The sequence below is a fragment of the Typopeltis vanoorti genome, chromosome 5 (assembly GCF_054136105.1).
Source record: "Typopeltis vanoorti isolate ZY-2024b chromosome 5, IOZ_Tvanoo_1.0, whole genome shotgun sequence".
Taxonomy (NCBI): Eukaryota; Metazoa; Arthropoda; class Arachnida; order Uropygi; family Thelyphonidae; genus Typopeltis; species Typopeltis vanoorti.
In genome coordinates, this window is record NC_143553.1 from 74,634,066 (window position 1) to 74,655,843 (window position 21,778).

The following is a 21,778-nucleotide window of genomic DNA, read 5'->3' on the forward strand; positions in this document are numbered from 1 at the left end:
TCTTTTTTTTTTTTACCTTGTTGTATTAAAAACTATATTTTATTTTCGTAAACTTTAAAACGTTTAAAAAATTAAACTTTAAGCCTAAAGAAAATTATCAGCACTTACATACACCTGTTAACGTTCTATTCTATAAAATAATAATAAAAAAAGCTCCTCGTAAAATTAAATACCTTCTCCGACTTGAATAGTCTTTAATAAATGCGCACATTAGCCTCCTTAGGTCAGTCGGTATGGATGAAGCCGTTTGGTCGGAAAAACCTGGGTTCGATTCCCATCTATGATGTGAGGAACCTTTCGAATAAAGGTGCGTTATCCGGTCTAATACAGAGGTAGAGGGTTTTATTACCGGAAACTCGGGTGATAAAATATTCGGGTTTTTCGTCCCTCAGAACAGGAAAACCGGCCCAGTGAATATATATGTATATATATATACACACACACCAGTGGCGTCGCATGCCCATTTCGGTTGGTTGTGCTGTCGTGTGGATTATGCAACCCGCGCTACAAATTTCATGTTAATTTGACCGTATGCATGAGCGTCTGCAGAAAATCTTCCAGGGGGGGGGGGGGGGCAAAGTTTGGAGACAAATAATTACATCAATAAATTTTTATAATTATTGATGTAATTAAATAATTACATCAATAATATCACATCAATTACATAAATAATTACATCAATAATATCACATCAATTACATAAATAATTACATCAATAAACGTCTTTCAGCATTTTTATGTAATTTTTTGTCGATATAAACTATAAATACATTCTTTTAATTTTACATCGATTTTAATGATCTTTAATTCTTGAAAAAAGTATTCGGAATTAATACAGTTTTTAGCAAAATTTCATATATATAAAAAAAATTGACTGGCATATTTTTTTAAAACTCAACTAATTAATTAATCCCAAAATCCTAAATTAAATTATTTCAGTTTTAAAAGCAAAAAAAAATTATAAAACTAACAAGTAAAATAATATTAAATTACATACACTTACCTTTCAAAAATGTATTTTTCTGTTTACATTTGTTTCACTATAAATTTACAATTCACACTTCACTCAGTGACTGATTAGACACAGAGGGCTAACGAAGTGGTCGCTGTTGATATTGAAAACAGTAATGAATTTTTTTTTTTTTTCACAAATCAGAAAAAGATGAACCAAAAACAGGAACACGTGCTTTACTGCCTCAATAAAACACGTGTTCTACCCAGCCGTGGGCCAAAACAGGCCAACCGTTAATAAAATTTTAAGACAGAAAAAGCGTCCCATGATCGCGGGTGTAAGGTTACATATTTCAATCACTTCTACGATTATAATTTGTGGAATTTTTTACTCGATCCCGGTGGGAGTGCCCCGTTTGCCCCTCTGCGGATGCACGCAACTGTATGATTGCATTTTTATCGATGTATGAAAGTTTTGAGAGTGCATAGCTTATCAGCGCTCATCTTAATTGGTCCAATGCAATTAATTGCAGGATAACTTTGAATACTTCTGCGTAGAGTGGGGGAACAATCTGTTTGTTTTAGGATTTATTAGAAAACAACAATTATGGAGAATGTAGCAACCAAAAATATTTGAAATACTCAAAGAATGAAATATGTGAACCATCATTTTATAAGATATGCGAGAATAGGAAATGAAAGGAAAGAATGTGTGAGTAAAGAAGTACTTTCATTAATGGTAAACGAATTATTAATAACTGACATTTGCGATATGTGCGCGTCCTATAAGTTGCTGGGTAGAGCAAATAACATGATCCTATCAAGTCTAGACATGAATAATTGAATTTATGATGGCATAATAAAAAAAATAAAAAACTTACGAGGAGACAGAGATTATGGCAGGAATAAATATAGTTTGATGGAGCAGCACATCATTTCGTGAAATTTGTTGCCCATGTTATGTGTATTTCTCTGGTTTGTGTATATTTCGCTCCGTTTTCCAAGAATTTTCTTTTGTTTACTGAGACTCAGAGTATACATAACAACCGATCATTATCGGCATTATCCACACTTTCGGGAATCCTACATTCATTAGTTTTTTTTTTTTTTTTTTTTTTTTTTTTTTTTTTAAGTATCAGCAGTTCGTCTGTCTTATCAATCTCACATATGCTGGTATTTTTTTTTTTTTTTTTTTTGTAGATCAACAACGTCTTATAATACACAGAATATTCATTTTTATTCAGGAATAGATATTTTTTGCTGTCTATTGTTTCCGAACACTAGAATAAAAATGTCTCCATACTGTTAAAAAACTCTGCAACCTCAACAGATACTATACTGCACAAGCAAGAGAAACATATAGGTTTTTTCTCCTAACATCCACTTTCAAATTTTCAGTTCCAAAAAACATGTGTAACAGCTGTTTGTAATGCGGCCATCGATTACAGAAAGTGCTCAACTCGTGACAAGTGACAAGTGACAACGTTCAATTGGATTGGTTGACACAATAACCAACCCCAGCCGCTAGGTGCTGGGTGAGCTCAAAATGTTAGCTCACCAAGTCTCGCCTTCTAAGGGATTTTAAAATACTAGAACGCTAAGAATTTGATCCGCTGTGCCTTCTTTACATCCTTTCAAAGGGCTGAAAGGTGTATACGTATTTTGAAAGCACACCCGGGCTATTAAAGCGAATGTGACGCAATGTTTACGCGTCGAAAAGTGCCCTTTTCATCAAACACTAATACTTTATTATCCTCATGAATAGAGCAATGAAGCATTAGTATACTGTGTTTAATTTTAGGAATCACGCAAAGTCTGCAAACAAGTAGGGGAGACTTTAACACTTTCATTGCCAAGCTGAAAATTGGAATTTCGTGTGGTGGCCAATTTTATTTTATTTTTTTTTTATTTAGTTAGCGACATCCACGCGATAACGCGTGATCGGCCGTTTGGTGAGAACTCGCATCGCGTGATCGCGCGATATCGTTCATTGCCAACCTGAAAATTGAAATTTCGTGTGGTGGCCAACTTTTTTTTATTTTTTTATTTAGTTAACAACGTCTACGAGATAACGCGTGATCGGCCGTTTGGTGAGAACTCGCATCGCTCGATATCGCGTGATTGGCAATGAACGTGTTAACGGGAATAAATATAAAAATATAATATCGGTGATACTGATATTTCGTGGATGAGCACCGCACACCTAGCGCACCCGGAATATTCGCCCCTGATATATACTCAATCCCTCATTAGAAGGGCTCAACAGCCCTTCCAAAGGGACGGGGAAGAAAGGGGAAAGCCCCGTACGAATAAAAAAATACACAAATCATAGATGCACTTATTCTCTCTCTCTCTCTCTCTCGTTCGATACTCATTATGAAGGAGGAAGCGAATTTTACTCAACAATAAAATAATCAATAAAATAAAAATAGATAAAATTGCTGACCTTTTGGTATTCGGAACAAAATCTTAGAAAATATCAGATCATGGGTTCTTAACGAGATGCGTAATGGCTATACTTCAGTGAGGTTTATGAATAACTTTTGATATATTTGGGTCTTTATATCTGTCTTTCTGAATGATTTCTTTATCATCTTTTCTTAAAAACAATCACCGCAGGTGGGAGAGGAACTCAATGGTGAACCATTTTGGCTCACCATTGAGGAACTCAATGGTGAGGAACGAATTTTCCAGAAAACTTTGTAAAACGAAAACAGATCTCCAAAATAACGAAATCCTTATTATATAAAGACAGTTTAATGTTCAAATAATAAAATATTATATATTTATAAACAGATTAAAGTAATACGATGTCAAGTTTGATATGTATTTAATTAGCACAGACATAAAGCTAAAAGTGTCCGTAGTTCCGCCAGTTTCAACAATGCTTTTTGGGTGGAAAGATCTGCGTTCGTATCCAGTATCGCACCGAAGACCTTTTATGATGTTTTTTCAACTGAAGGTGAGTTAGCTGGTCTCATAAGGAAGTGGAAGGTTTTTTCGTCCTTCAAAATAGGCAAACCGTCTACAATATATGAAATTTACAGACATAGGATACTATGGGAATAAGGATTAACCGCCCTGTTCCGTCCGATCTGGTTTCGAAAGCCTGCATGGTTTACTAGTAACATAAAACAGCTGCAGTCTAATAATTCGGTGGACTAATTTCTTAGTGTTTCGTATCTTTTTACTCATTAAAATGTTTAGAGGAGTTTACACTCTAAGAATTGAAAGGGGCTTTAGCTGACCACAAAGCAAATATTAATTGCCAAATATTATGCCAAAAATCAAATCAAATCAAATCAAATCAAATTAAATAACACACACACACACACACACAACACACACACACACACACACACACACACACACACACACACACACACACACACACACACACACACACACACACACACACACACACACACACAATCTTCACAGATATTTCAATGTTTTTATTTAATTTTTGATTTTGATATACTATTTGAAATTTTATAATACTATTTGTTATATTGATTCTTTCTACTCTAAATTTTTTGACTATAAAATTTGCTTCAAAAAATTTAGTGACAAATTTTAGAGTAGTCTCGTTGAAATGAAGAATAGGAAGTGATTCTAGATACCATCTGGTGTATATTGTTTATAAACTTGCTTTGGATATCGTATCAGAATTATCATAATCAATATACAATGCCTTGCACTTGTGCTGCTATTTTAACTGTTTTAATTTGGTTTCGACGATTAGACCTTATTTGGAACAATCTTTGCGAGCCATTGATTTACACAAGTTACATTTGTTTTTATAACCCTTTTGCGGCATTCAGAAGTATTTACGTACCATATTGCATGTTTACAATCCTATCATGCTAAGTAGCTTTCTGTTTATTAAAAACTTTTGTAAATATTTATTATAAAAAGTGTTTTGCAGCTTGCATTAGATAACAGTGCACTAGGTAGTCATAATTTTTATTTTGTTGTTGTTTTCATCCAGATCTTGTCTCCAGTTTGATCCACTTCACTCTCAATAAAGATCACACTTCCAGACCAATCTAATTCGATTGAAGGCATTTTAAAATCACAATCACAGCTTCAAGGTATGCATAGTAAAAGTAACAGCATTGCCGGGGAATATCTAGGCAGGTATGTCTTTCTGGTATTTTTATTTTTAAAATTAACTCAAAAAATATTTTTATATCTTTAAATTTCATGAGTTTTCTAATAGCATTTAAAGCAAATATTTTCTTCTTCTTTTTTTCTCTGGGAAAAGAATAATAACTAGTAATACGAATACTTTTGTAAGAAAATCTGGATGATTTATCGTTCCTACGCTCTATATTATTATTATTATTATTATTATTATTATTATTATTATTATTATTATTATTCACATTGCAGAAATCAAAACGGTTTATTTTTTATACTTTTCTCTGTTGCTAGCTTTCAAACATGTCGCTTATCAGCCCGACTGATAAGACCTGACTGCACAGGACAAAGATAACGAATAAAGGCACTCCGTTTTATAAATCAGAAACGGCTGTTATTATCAGCAATCTCTACCTGAGAGCATTATTTGGCTCTTTCAGTTATGATTAGAAGTGTTAAGATGAACAGCACTCACAAGGCATTTCATCTATACGCTTCTCAAAACACATATTTTATTCAGATGATCAAGAATTATAACGCTTTATAAGGTTTTAAAACTAATTTCGGCGAACAAATATTATACGCAATGATACAGCTAAATCTCTGCGTATTGGTTCACATAGGACTATTCAATATTTCTATACCGTTCAAACGAATCTCGTGTTTCTTCGTGATATTAGTCCTACAGGTATTCTTCATTGAAAGTCGAAGAGGAGATGAGAGGAATGTTGGCAATATATTCACTGTGAATGTCACTGTTAACAACACAATTATGGAAGAACTTTCTCAATATCGCGGTAATTTATCCTTAACTAATAGAAGTCGCAGGCTGCTATTAATAGACATTCCTAAAAAGAATGGTAAGTAGTATTTTTATTAAATTAAACTCTTATAAAATAATATTATAAATAGAGTATACTGCTGCTGCTACATATTTTCACGTTTATAATTTCCTGAGATACGGTACGCATAGAACTTTGGTAACGACGCGTAATTATATTCATATATAATATATTTAATTATATATGCATATATGTAATTAAATAAATAATATCTATTTATTTGTTTTATATTTTATCTTTTACTTTTGGGATTTTGGCTAACACAGTAGACTACTAATATAATTCCTTAAAAGGAATAAATATTGCAGCTGTGTTTGTCAAAGGTTGTGTTGTACCGTTAGATATGTATTTAAAATATCCATATGTTGCGATTTCTGGAATAGATGCACGAACGTGTGAAAATAATAAAAATGATGAATTTAATAGTGAAATAATTGGATTTGATTCAACAACACTTATATAGACTAATAAGTTTTCCGTCCTCGAATTTTTAATCCGCAACTCAAAGAATTGGCCATAAAGCCCACACTATCACCAATTCTGTATCCATTCCCATTTGTTTTAGCTGTTTTACTTAACAGATTCGCCTGTCATTATTCTGTCAAATGCTTTTGCGAAATCCAACAAAATAATAGTACAGACATTACCTTTATCCAACTGTACCATTACTTTATTACTATAGAAACAAAGTAAATTGCTAACGCATGACCTCCCCCTTAACAAAATCAGGCTGACCTCTAAAAAGTATCAGATTATTTTCCACCCAATCTTGAATTCTGGTTTTAATCAACTTTTCCAAAACTTTAGCAACTGCCCGAGATAGTAACTGGTCTGTAGTTTTCTATCCCATCTTTATGCAATAACTGTCCTACCCCTTCTTCCATGCCTTTGGAAACTACACCTGAGCTGAGACTTCATTTAAAAAGACTAGTCGGTGTCAAAGCCAGTTCCCTTGCACATTAAAGCAGCAAACGCGCCGAAATCTCATCTAATCCTATGGAAGAATTCACAATGAGATTTTTTAATATCTCAAGCACCTCTAGTTTTTCTACTTCAAAGATCATAAGCCACAACTGCCTCATTAACTACTACTGTACCTTCATTCTGATGATAAATCTTCACAAAATAATCATTCAGTAATTCAACTATTTCTTTGTTCTGTTACCTTCCTTCCAAATACTAGTATATATCGATCCAAGAGATGGTAGCCGGTATCACCATAATTTCTCCCTTGAAAGTCTCGATTCATTGATAGCCTTGAGCTCAGCTGTCAGTGATTGTTTTTTGACTACCAAACGATCTTCTCGAAAAGTTATTTAAAGGAGTGCTGTCTACTCCTTCTGGGAATAAAATGCGTTAGAAGATTTATTTTATTTTATTTTATTTTATTAAAGGAAACACTGACACACTGAAAATAAAGTGGCTGTGACAGTCGCTATCAACAATGTACAAAGAATAAGCAAACACGGTGCTTCAGGTCAATACGAAACTGCCAGTGTAGCACGACATGTAATAAATGAAAAAGCTGAATAGCTTAATTTTAATATCTTTAATATTTTATTAAATTACGAACTCTAATTTTAACATTAATATCTTATTTTCATTGCACAGCATGCTAATGTAGGATGGTATAATGAGTGTCACGTCACACCGGGACGTGTCAAGCGTTTTAGGCTAAAATTCAGGCTGCAAGAGTTTAATTTATTTATGGGAGCGTGAATGAACTGATACTCATAATACATCTGTAGACGCAAGATTTAGAAATTAGCACATTAGTTAAATACTTATATTCATATTTAATTTAAAAGAGCCAAATTACAGTCTGCTGAAATTGGTATTCACCAACACGTTAGGAGGTTGTTTAAATATATACTTCTGTTTTAATTTTAGCATGCAGCAGGAACGAATGAACACACAGATGTGTTCATCAATCTGTGTGCAATGTAGATTGCACATAGATTGATGGGATTGATAGATTGATTGACGATCCCTAGATTTCTCTTATCGAATAGGAAATCATGCGAATACATTATCCCCGTTCTTATTCATCATCTATATGGATCGCATTATGAAAGAAAGTGGCATTAAACCTGATATTAAAATTGGAGATATCAAACTTATTTTTTTGCTTTATGCCGATGATCTATATTCATAAATAATTTCAGTACAAATCTGTATGATTCCCTGCCTAGCTGAATAACTGTTGTAATAAATTTGCTAACGAAATGGCAAATTAAATTTGGAAATAGAGCCAAAACACTAAGCTAGCAGTTATAAGATGTAGTTCAAACTAGTCTGACGTTATGGATCTGAGAGTTGAACTAGAAATAAAGCACTTGTTCAAAGATTAGAGAAAACAGATATGCGAGTTCTTAGAAAAATAAGCGGCCTCAACAGATGGCATCAGTTGCAGAATCATATCAAAAATGAAGATATTAGAAAGGAAATTGACATTATTAGCATTCAGGAATGCATGAACATTAAGTTGTAATTTAAGGTCACTTATTTCTTGATATCAACAACTACAAGCATTCGCAAATGGCATTTGAAATTTGACAATGGAAATACATAGACGATATTTTCATTGTTTGGAACCACACACAAAAAAAAAGGACCTGTTTGATTTTCTAAACAAGATCAACTCATTACACCATACAATCAAATTCACTCTAGATCTTGAAAAAGATAACCAATTATCATTTTTGGACACCCTAATTAAGAAGCAAGCGAATGGTCGTCTCAGCCTCTTAGTTTGCCAGTTTACCAAAAACCCACAAATACAGGACGTTATTTGCATTTTAGCTCCTCCCACCACATTTCTCAGAAACTTAGCATTGTACACATGCTAAAATAGCGAGCTTTCCGCATTACAACATATCAACAAGATCTCCAGGATGAATTATCTCTGATATCTAACAACCTCACCATGAATGGCTACCCTCGGAGACTCGTCCACAAGATACTTTTCTCTGACCCCCCACAAAGACAACGGGACGACACACATATATTTCTATCATCGTCATTCCATACATGGGGACAGTTTCTAATAAGGTTGCAAGACTCCTCAAATCCCATAGAATAAGAGTAACTCTTAAACCTACAGAAACGATTAGACAACTCTTAAGATCTCCAAAAGATAGCCATCCTTTCTTCAAATATGCTGGAGTTTACAACATACCCTGCTCGTGCGGTTTTAATTACATCGGTCAGACTTCAAGAAGCCTTGAGATTAGACAAAGGGAGCACATTGGAGACGTTAATAACAACAGAGAAGAAAAATCGGGTTTATCCTTTCATTCCTCAAGAACTAACCATATCATAGAGTGGGATAAAAGCACCATTCCTTACAAAGAGGAGGATTTCCACTCCCGAATTATTAAAGAAGACGCAACAGTTGACCGTTCGGTACAAAACCTTAACAGGAACCAAGGATTAATCTTGTCCGAGATCTGGAAGATCCTCATTAGATCTCTAAACATATAAGAACTGAATTATAGTGCCAATTATAGAACGTTCCTAAATAACAACAAGTGAAATCATACACGCGCTATGCATGTATTGTACGCAGGGCCGCCAAGAGGGGGTGACATCTGAGGCTTTTGTCACGGGCCCGGCATCGAAAAGGACCCGACGTGTCACATAACTGTGTTTATAATGCATGGTTTTAATTCTCTTAATAATACAACAATGATAAAGGATAATGGCATATCGAGAATGATACTACGCTCTTTAGCTCGCCGTTGGTGTCCCGAAGACACTAATTCGGCGCGGATCGCTGTAGTTATAGCGGGTGATGACGTCAATAGGCGTTCGTGCAAGGTTGTTGCAGTCGGCTGCGCAATCTAGTACCATATCGATTGTTTTTGCAACAGCAAATGTTGGGTCTCTTCTGAAAGAACATGAACATTTTAGAAATAAGTGGCAAGATGTTCTCTCTGAAGCTACACTTGTTGCAGTTGAATTGGGTTTAACCCCAAATGTCGAAAAACCGTCGAAAGCGAAGAGAATAAAGCTAGCAGATGAAGAAAGTGCAGATGGGGATGATACACAAGGACATTTAAAAGAACTGTATATTTGGTTATACTGGATACAATTATCTCCCAACTTCACATTCGTTTCACATCTTTAAAAAACATTCAGAATTTATTTTCACCAATATTAAATTTTCAAACAATGAATCATCAAGAAATTTCTGATTCGTGCAATAATTTAAGAAAGAAATATTCGAAAGACTTACCATCACCTCTGAAAGAAGAAACCTATCACATAAAAAAGATTTATAACTGCACGTTTAAAGCTGTTATACCAGGAGTAGGTTTATTAAATACCATTTATAAATTTCAACTTCACGGTGTTTTTCCCGAAATATGTACTTCAATCAGAATTTTTTTGCACAATATCAGTAACAGTTGCCGAAGGTGAAAGAGCGTTTTAGTAAACTTTCAGCAATAAAGAGCTTCGATAGATCATCAATGCTCCAGGAAAGATTAAACGGCTTAGCTTTACTATCAATAGAACATGACCTGGCAATGAAAATTGATTATGGCGAGGTGATTAAAGATTTCGCTGACCATAAAGTGAAATAAAAATTTCAATAAGAATAAAAATTTTAAAATTCTCTTTTTGTTTAATGTTTGTATTTTGTATGGTATGTAATGTATCGAATTTTGAATTTATTGTACACTTTTTTTTAAATAAATGTTTCATGTTTTTTATGACTTTTTTTTATTAAACAAAAGTGATGCAAATTTTTTTTAAGTGGGACCTGGACCATCGACTTGTCACAGGCCCGAAAATATCTCTCGGCGGCCCTGATTGTACCCGTTCTGTTTTGTCAAATATAATTGGAATCGGTTGATTTATAGTCTGTAACAGTTTTTAGCTTTAAGTGCCTTATATTAGTTATGTACCCTGAAGATGCCAACAGCCTCAGTTGGTGAAACTAGTTGGTATAACATAGTTGTTCTAAAAAAATACTTGATCAATAAATTCCAATAGAAGTCATTTCCATAACAAATTTACGTGTTTTAATATTGTGTTTTAATATTAAAAACGTGTTTTAATATTGTGTTTTAATATTAAAAACGCGTTTTAATATTGTAATTCATGATTATAATTAATAATGTGGACTACTGTTGTTTATTAAAACCCAGCTATTTACGAATTACAAGATGCATTTATATATATAGAAAAACATCAAAATTCATCAGTAAATCTTCTTCTATATATCATATCATTATTACTAATTATTTTATTAATAATAATGATATTATTAATTATAAATTACAAGCTGTTCTCATTACACTCTCAGGAAATGGTTGTTGAGTAGTAACTTGACAACCATTATACTTGTTTAATGTTAAAATAATGAATATTCAGAATCTTGTATTTCTTGTTTTATAATATCATATAATTACTTTATTAATAAATTTTTGTTTACTACAGATTATAATTTTACCGACTTGTTTTGTTTGTCATTTTTGTGTTATTGAAAGTTTGGCATTTCATAACTAGTTGCATCATCCTTTGTTGTGGAAACTTCGTGCAATTTTATAATTTAGTGTCATCTTTCAGATAAGCCAACGTTTCCCAGTACTTTTGATATTAATTGGAGGATAGATGGTCCCTTCTCTCAGTTAGTCTTCTGCTTCCACGATGTTATAGAGTCTAGAATGTTGCTGCTGTCGTATTCCGGAGTGATTTGCTCTTCTTTATATTATTATTATTAGATATCTCCAGGGAGTCCAAATACTCATCGAGGGAGGGCACCTGCTCTACAGCTCTGTCCACTCAATCCACCAGCGCCATCTACCGCCGACCACCACCACTAATTTTTCCACAGACAATCACAAACATACATGCCCACGGCGGAATTCGAACCCGCAGCCTTTTTGGTTGGAGAGCAGATATGCTGACCACTCGGCCAGCCAGGTCGGCATTATATTCATCGCATTTATTGTAATTAATGCATTTTCCCCTTTTTTCGATATAATTAACATTCCTTGTTGATGTGGAAACCTATTTTAAAACTTCTAAATATTTGATTTGAATAGGTTGTACAACCTGTGTTGTTTTATTTTTATTTATTTTTTAAGGATACTTATGTCTCTTGTCTATATAAACAGTAATTTTTGCGCCTTTAACTTTTCTTCTGTGGTGGAATAAGCTATGATAGAATAGAGTTAAATAAAAACTCAGAAATAAGACTGCAATATTATTATAGAATGCGTCAGAAATTTAACGACAGGTTTCTATTAATAATAACACAGAGTATTTACAAATATATAATTCAGATTAAGATTAAGTACAAATATATAAACATATATAAATCATAATAAGGATGCTGCATTTCTTGCAATTTCACTAATGTATTTACAATGCTATATTTACAATAGATAAAACAGATTTTTTTTTATAATAATGAAATGTTTTTAGAGTAAGTGTGTTGATTTCTAAAATGTTTACACAATTACCATAATCATCTTTAGTGACATTCCAACTTGTAATTTTTACAAAATTCAGCACGTAGTGCTGCATATCTGATTTTTTTTCTACATTACATTTGAATTAAAATTTGATAATAATACTTTTTTGCATCTATATTTACAACACTTCTTCTAATGTTAACAATGAAGACTGCATGGAATTTTTGAATAATGGATAATAATAATAATACGATAATGTCTCAGATAAATTACATACATATGTTCAGTACAACATGCTAGGAAAATATCTTATTTAAATTGCATAAATAATGATATTAACGATGTGTTTTACATTTTTTCACATTCATGTTTTACAATGATTCATTTAAATTTACAATGAGTCATTTTTTTTATTAAATTGTTTATAATATTTACTTGTTTCTTTGGGTGGTTTCTTCCTCGAAGCTTTGCAGAGCTTATCCGAATAATGTTATCAGTATCTTCATTATTGTTATACACCTTACCGACTGTTTTATTACATAATCTGCAGTCTTTGATTATGAGGCGGATTAATCCCACCTACTTTCAAGCTTGGGTTAGCTTTTATGAAGAGAGTGGGATTAGCCTTCGCTATTTATGTTGTTGTTACTGTTTATGGGTGGGATGTAGGCATTGGATGCTGGTGACTTGTGATGTGTATATTAGTGTTAATGGTATATTAACTTTGTTGGTATTTTTTCCCAGAGTTCGTGTTTTATTGTTCTGTAGTTATCTATGTGGTTTAAATTTCTTGGTAGGTTGTTGAGTAGCGTGGGTATCTGATGTAATCAGATAATAATAATAAGAAGAAGAAGGAGAAGAAACAAATATTTCAACGCCTGTTTATTCTACAAAGGGCGTAAGCAGAACTCTGGGAACTCATATCTTTTAGTAACTTTTAAAATCTGTAGGCAGGCAATCTCCAAACTGAGCCTATGGCTATTGACAATTCAGGGATGGGAGAGAATATAGCATAAAAATGCTGTTATCTCACAAATTCCAAACCGAATCCTAATTCCTAATTCGTATTGTTATCTGAAATAGTGAGTTCCACGGTCGAATCTTGTGAGATGCGTGATGGCTGAAACCATGTTTCAGGGAGTCCCCCCCCCCACCCCCGTTACCCATGACACAAATCGACGAACTCAGAAACCGGTTTAAAAAAAAAAAAAAAAAAAAGGAAGGTGTTCTATTCGGCGAATTAATTTTTTTTAGTCTAGTATTATCCTAAAAAATGTTGCCACAAGGTTCCCCCTCGCCCCCTCCTACTGTTAATATATATATATATATATATATATATATATATATATATATATATATATATATATATATATATATATATATATATATATATATATATATATATATATATATATATATATATATATATATATATATATAAGTGAAATAAATAAATAATCCATTAACACATTTTATTTCCCGAAGGCTGAGCACCTTTAGTCTTACGTGTTTGAAGACACGCTGACTGCCAGTCTCCATCCTTCAAGCCTTCACTTCACTCATAGCGAGCTCAAGCTATTATGTTAAATAATACCTAAAAAGCGACTCCATTATAAAATTCGACAATTTACTTTACTAAATTATAAGACGTGCTGTTATCTATATTATATTTGCTTTATCATTCGTTCGTCATTCGATATTTAATTACTTTATGATTGATTTATGATTGTTTATTTTGTGATATAAATAAACACTATATTTACTCTGTTTATCAGTCATCATCGGGCTAATTTCGACCCATAATGCAATAACAACCGGGAAACGAAATCTTATCGGAACTGAATTCACGTCATTTGGAATCTTAGTGTTCCGTGGAAATACCAAAATATGTAGGTGAAGGTGACCTACAGCATACCTTTAAAAATTCCGCTGCAATATGCGATATAAATGTATTTGGATCTTTCCAGCATTACTCACTTCGATTTCAAATATTTAGAGATTTTTTTTTGCCAAAACGTGTTTTAATATTGTAATTCATGATTATAATTAATAATGTGGACTACTGTTGTTTATTAAAACCCAGCTATTTACGAATTACAAGATGCATTTAAATATATAGAAAAACATCAAAATTCATCAGTAAATCTTCTTCTATATATCATATCATTATTACTAATTATTTTATTAATAGTAATGATATTATTAATTATAAATTACAAGCTGTTCTCATTACACTCTCAGGAAATGGTTGTTGAGTAGTTACTTGACAACCATTATACTTGTAAAAAAAATGTTCTTCATTCTCCCGCCCCCTGTTCAAACCTTTCATACAACTTCTACTTCTTTCTCTTCCATTCTCTGAACAGTTCCTTCCACATCAATCCAGTAACAATCCCTTATAAGTTTATGTCTCAATCATATTCCTCTCCTCTTCTCCTTCCTATCTACAAGACCCTGCACTTTGTGTTCTCTCAATCTTTCTTCATACGCAATATTTCAGGGACTGGGATCAACCTTAGTTAAATGACTCTGGACCCTATACATCCTCATTCTTTTGAAAACCAGGTGGCCAAATATGTGCACAAGTATCCATATGTAGCCTGATTAGACCTTATACAAAGTAGCTTTAACCTTCTTTGTATATGTCAATGTCCTGTGCATCGTTGTCATAATCCCTTGTGTTATCCTCATAATTTATTACTATACTTGACACCTCCAGGGAGTCCAAAGACTCATCGAGGGTTGGCATCTACTCTACAACTCTCTATCTCCACCGCCCCACAATCGACCAACTACAGTGAACCACAACTACACCAACGCCATCTACCACCCACCACTAGTATTTTCACAGACAATCACAAACACCCATGGGCAGGGTGGGAGTCGAGCATGCAGCCTTTTGGCTGGAGAGCGGATGCGCTAACCACTCGGCCAACCAGTCCTGCAATTTGGAAAATGTGTTCTGGAAATTTTGTCTTTATCCAGAGTTGTCCGTCCTTATCATAGATATTTAATCTGCTTTGCCTACTATCCCCACCAATTATATACTCTACTTCCGATCTTTGCTTTCAGTTTTAAAAGCTTACCCTTTGCAACATGAGCTGGTAGCTTCAGCCATTTGCCCAATTGCACAGTCTATCCAAGTCCTCCTTTAAAATCGCATCGGCTCTAGTTCTCATATGCAAACTACTGGATATACCCATTTAAAATTCTCCCAGTATTGTCGACATACAGGTTAAATAGCAATGGTCCCAAAACATATTCCTTGGAGCACACCACTTATCATTTTCCTCATTCGGAATATTGCTCTCCTAGACACAACTCGCCAGTTCTTTTATTATTTTTTTTTATGTGGCTCTTACCTACGAAAGGCTTCTGTAAACCTATGATACATTCGTACCATAGATGCGTTAAGGATTTTTCTTTTTTTTATTGATTTTATATATTTTGTTTATTTTTTATATTTTTTATGAGATCCGGAAACGATGCTCTAGAGACCAAGCATGGAACTTTTTCAAGCCATTTCAGACTTCCAATAAGCGGGATGGTGGTCTTACACCGGGGGATAAAATCCTTCTCTCACCTAAGGACATTCACAAACATCCATGCTCATGGAGGGATTCGAACCCGAAGCCTGTTGATTAGAAAGTGGATACGCTAACTACTCGGCCAACCAGGCCGGCCGGATGCCTTTCAGACTTACAGTCTCCTATCCAACGCAGTAATCTGTTTTTTTTTCAACTCCATCATTTCCAGTTTAACGAGCATCTATTTAATATGTGAGACATAAGATAATGATGACCTCCGCACTTTCCACATATTATTTTGTTTTTATTTTAAGCCATATTTTTATGCTTGTTCCTGCAATACAATGCATATGCAAGCTTTGACGTTGCAAACCGGCAATTTCGAGTTTGCAACTTGGAAACTGTCTTTCCATCAGCAGTCTCTGTTTCCAAATGTTGATGCTATGGGTACATGACCCGACTAAAGTGCAACCCATTAGAAGCATCTGGGTCTTCTAATTTTTGTGGCAACCCAAAATTTGAAAATTTCAATAGATTATTTAATTTACATAGAGTTTAATTTAGAAGTTACAAAAAATATAGTTTGAATTTATAAATAAACCGTAAACTATTAAATAAGATATATGTCTTCTTCTTCTTCTTCTTCTCTTTAAGGATTAGGCATTTGTCTTTAACAACTTCACTGGTCTTTCCATCTTGCATCTGGTCTCTCTCTCTCTCTCTCTCTCTCTCTCCCTTCCCTATCCTCTGGTCTATATTTATCCGCTTTTTTTTTAGTAGCCGATCTTTCCATCCTACAGATGCTTTTCGATTTCTCTCTCTCTATATATATATTCCTTATTCCTTGATCTTTTCATTTATGTTGTAAATATCTAGCTCTCTACCGAAGTCTTCATTTCTTACATGATCAAATTTTGTGCATCATTTAACTATTGTCAAAAATAGTTAAATGATGCAATAGCTAACTATTCTCAAAACCTAATTTCTGCATCTAATTTCTTTTTAACAGTCCATATTTCTGAATCATATAACAGGGTGGAAGTGGCCATTCTCCTTCTTCTTCTTCTTCGTGTAGCTTCCTCAGTGAGAGGGTGCAGCACCATGTCCTTCCAGTTCTCTCTGTTAGTGGCTTTCATTTCCTGTAATAGAGATCTCTGTGTTCTCATTCTCTGTAAGACATCTGTACTTGTCACATGTTCTGTTCATGGGATTTTCAGAGCTCTCCTACAGCACCACATTTCAAAGGCCATTATCTCGCCTTACTCTCTTCTTGAATATCCAGGTCTCACTTCCATATGTGAAAATTGGCCACACTAATGTTCTTATCATTCTTTTCTTTGTCTCAATACTCACAGAACTTCTGAGCAGATCTTTATTTTTCCAAAATGCATCTTTAGCTATGGCTTTCCTTATTTTTATTTCTTTATCTTGCCTTCCATCTGCAGTAAAGTAGGTGCCTAAATATTTGTATTCTGTTGTATGTTCAATTTTCATATTGTTTATGAATATTTCTGGCTCGGATCTGCTTTCTTTTGAGATTTTCATAAATTTAGTTTTTTTTTTTGCATTAATATCTAATCCAAATTCTTTACCTTCTTCAATTAGTAGCTGCAGTAATTTGATTCATTTGTTTCTGTTTTCTGCTATTAGAATGGTATCATCAACATATCTAAGATTATTGTATTTTATACCATTGATACTAATTCCCGTTTTTTGTTTTTCAGTCTTTTTCATCATGTCTCACTATAGATAATAAATAGATTTGGTGAAAGGATACAACCTCTAACTTGTCTAACTCCTCTTTTTATTTTCACCTCAGAAGTCTCAGAGTTAAACAGCTGCATTTTCTGTTTGGTGTAAATCATTTTTATAATCTTAAGTACACGATCTTCTATGTCTAATTTACCTAATATATTGAACATTTTATTATGTTTTATCCGGTCAAAAGCCTTTTGAAAGTCTATGAACATATGTAAATGTTCCTATTTCTTTCAAGTGATCTTTCTATTAGTATTTTTAGTTCCAGAATAGCATTAATGGTTCCCATTCTTCTTCTTCTGAAGCATTTCTGTTGTTCACTCAATTCACTGCTTATGGCTCTTTCAATTTGTTTGTTAACGAAGGTTAAAATAATTTTAGATGCATGGGATATTAGGCTCACAGTTCTGTAACCCTCACAATTTTATGCATTATGTTTCTTTGGAATTGGTATACAGATAGATGTTGTAAAACTTCAGGTAATTGTATTGTTTTATAGATGTCCTGAATGGATTCCACTAAATAGTTGTTATTATTGCCAGTCAAAGCTTTCAGCAGCTCAGCCGGAATATTATCACACCCAGGGGATTTATTATTAGGAAGATTCTTAATTATATGTCTTCTACCTCCTTTCTTGTGGATAGAGTGGTATCTGTTGTTAGGTTTAACTTAAGGTGTCGTGAATCATAAAATATGTTACCATTATCATCATCATAGAGATCTGATAAGTACTCCACCCATCTTCCATTTAGCTTTTCCTTATCAATGAGTATGTTTCCATCTTTGTCCTTGATGTTATTTGACTGTGTGCATTTTGTTTTTCCATTAAGTTCTTTCACTTTCAGGAATGCTTCTCTGGTTTTGTTCCTATTTTGTAATTCTTCTATCTCAGTGAACTGCCTATTTATCCAGTTTTCTTTCAATCTTTTACATAACTGTTCGATTCTTTTATTCAAAGTTTTATATCGTAACCTTTCTTCTTCATTTGCTCCTCTTTTCCATGTTCTTCTTTCATCAATAAGGTTGATCACCTCTTGAGTTATCCATTTTTTTCTTTCTTTATTCTTGTTTATTGATGTGGTTTTTAGCAGATGTTATGATAGCTGCTTGTAGTCTATTCCATTTAGAGGGTTCATTTTCGTTTTGCAACTGTGCAAACAGCAGTAAAGTGGCCATTACTTTTTAAAATTTTAGTTGGATTTCTCATTTTATTTTATTTTTATTTTTATTCAGTGTTCTTTTAATTGTTCAACAAATTTTCTGAAATGTCTTTATTTTTTCATCTATATCTTTATCTTTTTCGTATGTTATCATGCATCCTAAATAATTGAACTGCATGACTTGTTCTATTATTTAATTTTCTATGACTAATGATTTCGACTTTTAAATGCCATGACTTTTTTTTTAAATTGTATTGTTGGCTTATTCTGTCTAATTCATAAACCGATGTTTGAAGGTCATCTCCACTGCCTTGTAATATAATCTGATCATCTGCATACAGAAATGCATTGATATCAGTTCTTCTGGTTAACTGGATAACTCGTTTTATTGTTGATTTCCATATTTTAAAATTTTACCAATTATATTTATATTGAATAGAGTTGAAGACAAGCTAAATGCCTGTCTAACACCTTAAATAATTTCATTCTCTTCTGTTAATTTATTACCTAACTGTAACCTTGATTTCGTATTTTTATATAAACTTCGTATAGCTTGTACCAAATGTAATGGATATCCTTTCATTATACTGCATAAATTTTCTCTGTGTATTTTACCAAAATATTTCCCATAATCTATAAAAGCTAGATGAATATCTAAATTAAATTTTCGTCTTTTTTTAATAATTTATTTTAACACATAAATATTGTCTATACGCCATCTTCCATGTCTGAAACAATTTTGTTGAGAGTAGATTGTTTGTTTGCAATATTTCTGCTTTTTATTCAGAATTTTACTGTAAATTTTGTAACCTGTATTTAATAAACTTATTCATCTTAATTTCCATAATCATCTCCGTCTCCTTTGTTATACATACACCTAGATATAACCGTAGTTTTGATCAGTCTGATGGAACTTCATATTTCTTTCAATAGTTATTTATTAATTTTAAGAATCTGCGAAGTAAACACTCTCCACCACATTTGCAAAATTTTGCATTCATGTCATCTAATTCGGTTGATTTTCTATTCTTTGATTTCTATTAGATAGCTATCTAATTTCTATTAGATAGCAATTTGGCTATCTAATAGATTTGGCTTATTACCTTATTATCTATTAGATAATAGATTTGGCTATCTATTTTCGATTAAACTGGCTACTTCATTGTAACTTTCGTATTCTTTTTTCCACTTATTATCGATTAAACTGACTACTCCACTTGAAGCTCTGATATGTTGATCCACTCCACATTTAATATTTTTCAGTTTACTTGTAGCGGAAGGCTTTGTTACCCTTGAAGGACAAGGGTAACAAAGTTACCCTTGTCCTTCAGGTAACCTTACGGTTAACCTTGTCCCTTGTTACCCTTGTCCTTCAGGTAACCTTACGGTTACCTGAAGGACAAGGGTAACTTTCTCTCTTGGTCTGGCACCTACTTCTCGTCTTGTCCAACTAGGAGGTCCCGGCAGTAGCTTAGCTGCCACTAACATAGTGCTTGAGATCATTGGTCCGCACAAGTCTCCTTACCGCGTCAAGGTAGAGATACCATTAAGGAGATAACGTACAATATATGTATACTAAGTAATATTTAAGAGCTTTCGAATTTCTTAATTAGAGCTCCTCTCTAAAGTAGTCAGTAGGCGTTATTGCATCATATACTGATAAAGCATAAAATATTTCTGTTTTATAGAATTCCTATACATATAGTAATATTTTTATTACTATATGTAATAAATGCTTGTTTATATAAAAAAATTTATTATTTCATTTATTTTGAAGCAATAATAACCGAAATAAAGTCTTTTTTTAAAAGTTTAATCTAGTCGTTGACTAAAGGAACTATTTTTATGCATTATTTCAACTGATTCCCGACTTAGTACACATAGACTAGTAGCGTTTTCCCTCTGGAAAAAAATTTTTAACCCCACAACTCAAGGACATTACACTATTGAAAGCAATAATATGTAGTTTTAGGCTTAGGGACAACAACATGGGAGATTTTTCTGCCGTACTCCTCTTCCCGGAAGCCCACGAAACCATTGATAGTCTTGATCCACTGATCAGTAATGGATAAGAGTAGAGATGGTTACAAACTAATCTTCAAAAAAAAAAAAAAAAAAAAACAGTTAGTTCGAGCTAAACACATCACCTACTCCTTGTAAGGAATAAGACATTAAAGGATGGATGTGCTTTTATAATAAATCGTGAATAAACTTAAGTCCTGAAATAACGTAATTATAAATTATCGAAATATACCCTCTAAACTATTTCTCTCACTTGATCATCTGAGTTCCTTGTATTGGCAAGTTCTGTACATAGTTATACGAATAGTATGCTACACTTGATAGTTTATTATTATTATTATTATTATTATTATTATTATTATTATTATTATTATTATTGTTGTTGTTGTTGTTGTTGTTGTTGTTGTTAACTTATGTCGCCGGTAAAATAGCCTTTTGGCTTATTATAGTAACTCCATAAGATTTTAGTCCAGCCTGTGACACTTTTGGTTTCTGAAAGTCAACAAAACAGGCATGCATATTTTTATTCTTACATAACATTTTCTTCACAATTCTCAACATTAATATTTGATAACCCTAAGTACAGTACTGCTGTCTTCTGAATCCTGCTTGCTCATTTTCTATATTTATTTCCCCATTAGTTTTCTTATCCTTTCTGTTAATATCGCCATAAGTACCTTTTCCACATGACTCATTAAAGAAACTGTTCTATAATTTTTGCAGTTAATTTTGATTTCTTTCTTATGAATGGTTGAATTAGGATTGAACTTGTCCATTCTTTTGGTGCTTTTCCTTCATCCTATGCAGTACAATGTTACATAACTGGCATAGTTCATCAATCATCACCTCACGAACATATTTTAGTATCTTCTTAGTGATTTCATCATTCCCATGGCTTTTATGGTTCTTCAGATGCTTTACTGTCATTACAAACTCATCTCTTAGTATAT

The 21,778-nt window shown here is 33.1% G+C and overlaps 1 protein-coding gene across 2 annotated transcripts in view; it reads left to right on the forward strand.

The window, feature by feature from the left end:
• Positions 1-4,925: 4,925 nt before the first annotated feature.
• The window catches only part of LOC150106541 (uncharacterized), an 84,862-nt gene continuing 68,009 nt past the window's right edge, over positions 4,926-21,778 (forward strand). The window contains exon 1 of one of the 2 annotated variants that reach the window (XM_090393188.1): positions 4,926-5,091. Coding sequence is in view for 1 of the 2 variants with exons in the window: in XM_090393187.1 (XP_090249313.1) it covers positions 5,681-5,954 (274 nt within the window). In the remaining variant the exon portion in view is untranslated. Of the gene's footprint in view, positions 5,092-5,545; positions 5,955-21,778 lie in introns of those variants that run through there. The other variant, XM_090393187.1, reaches the window with a different exon arrangement.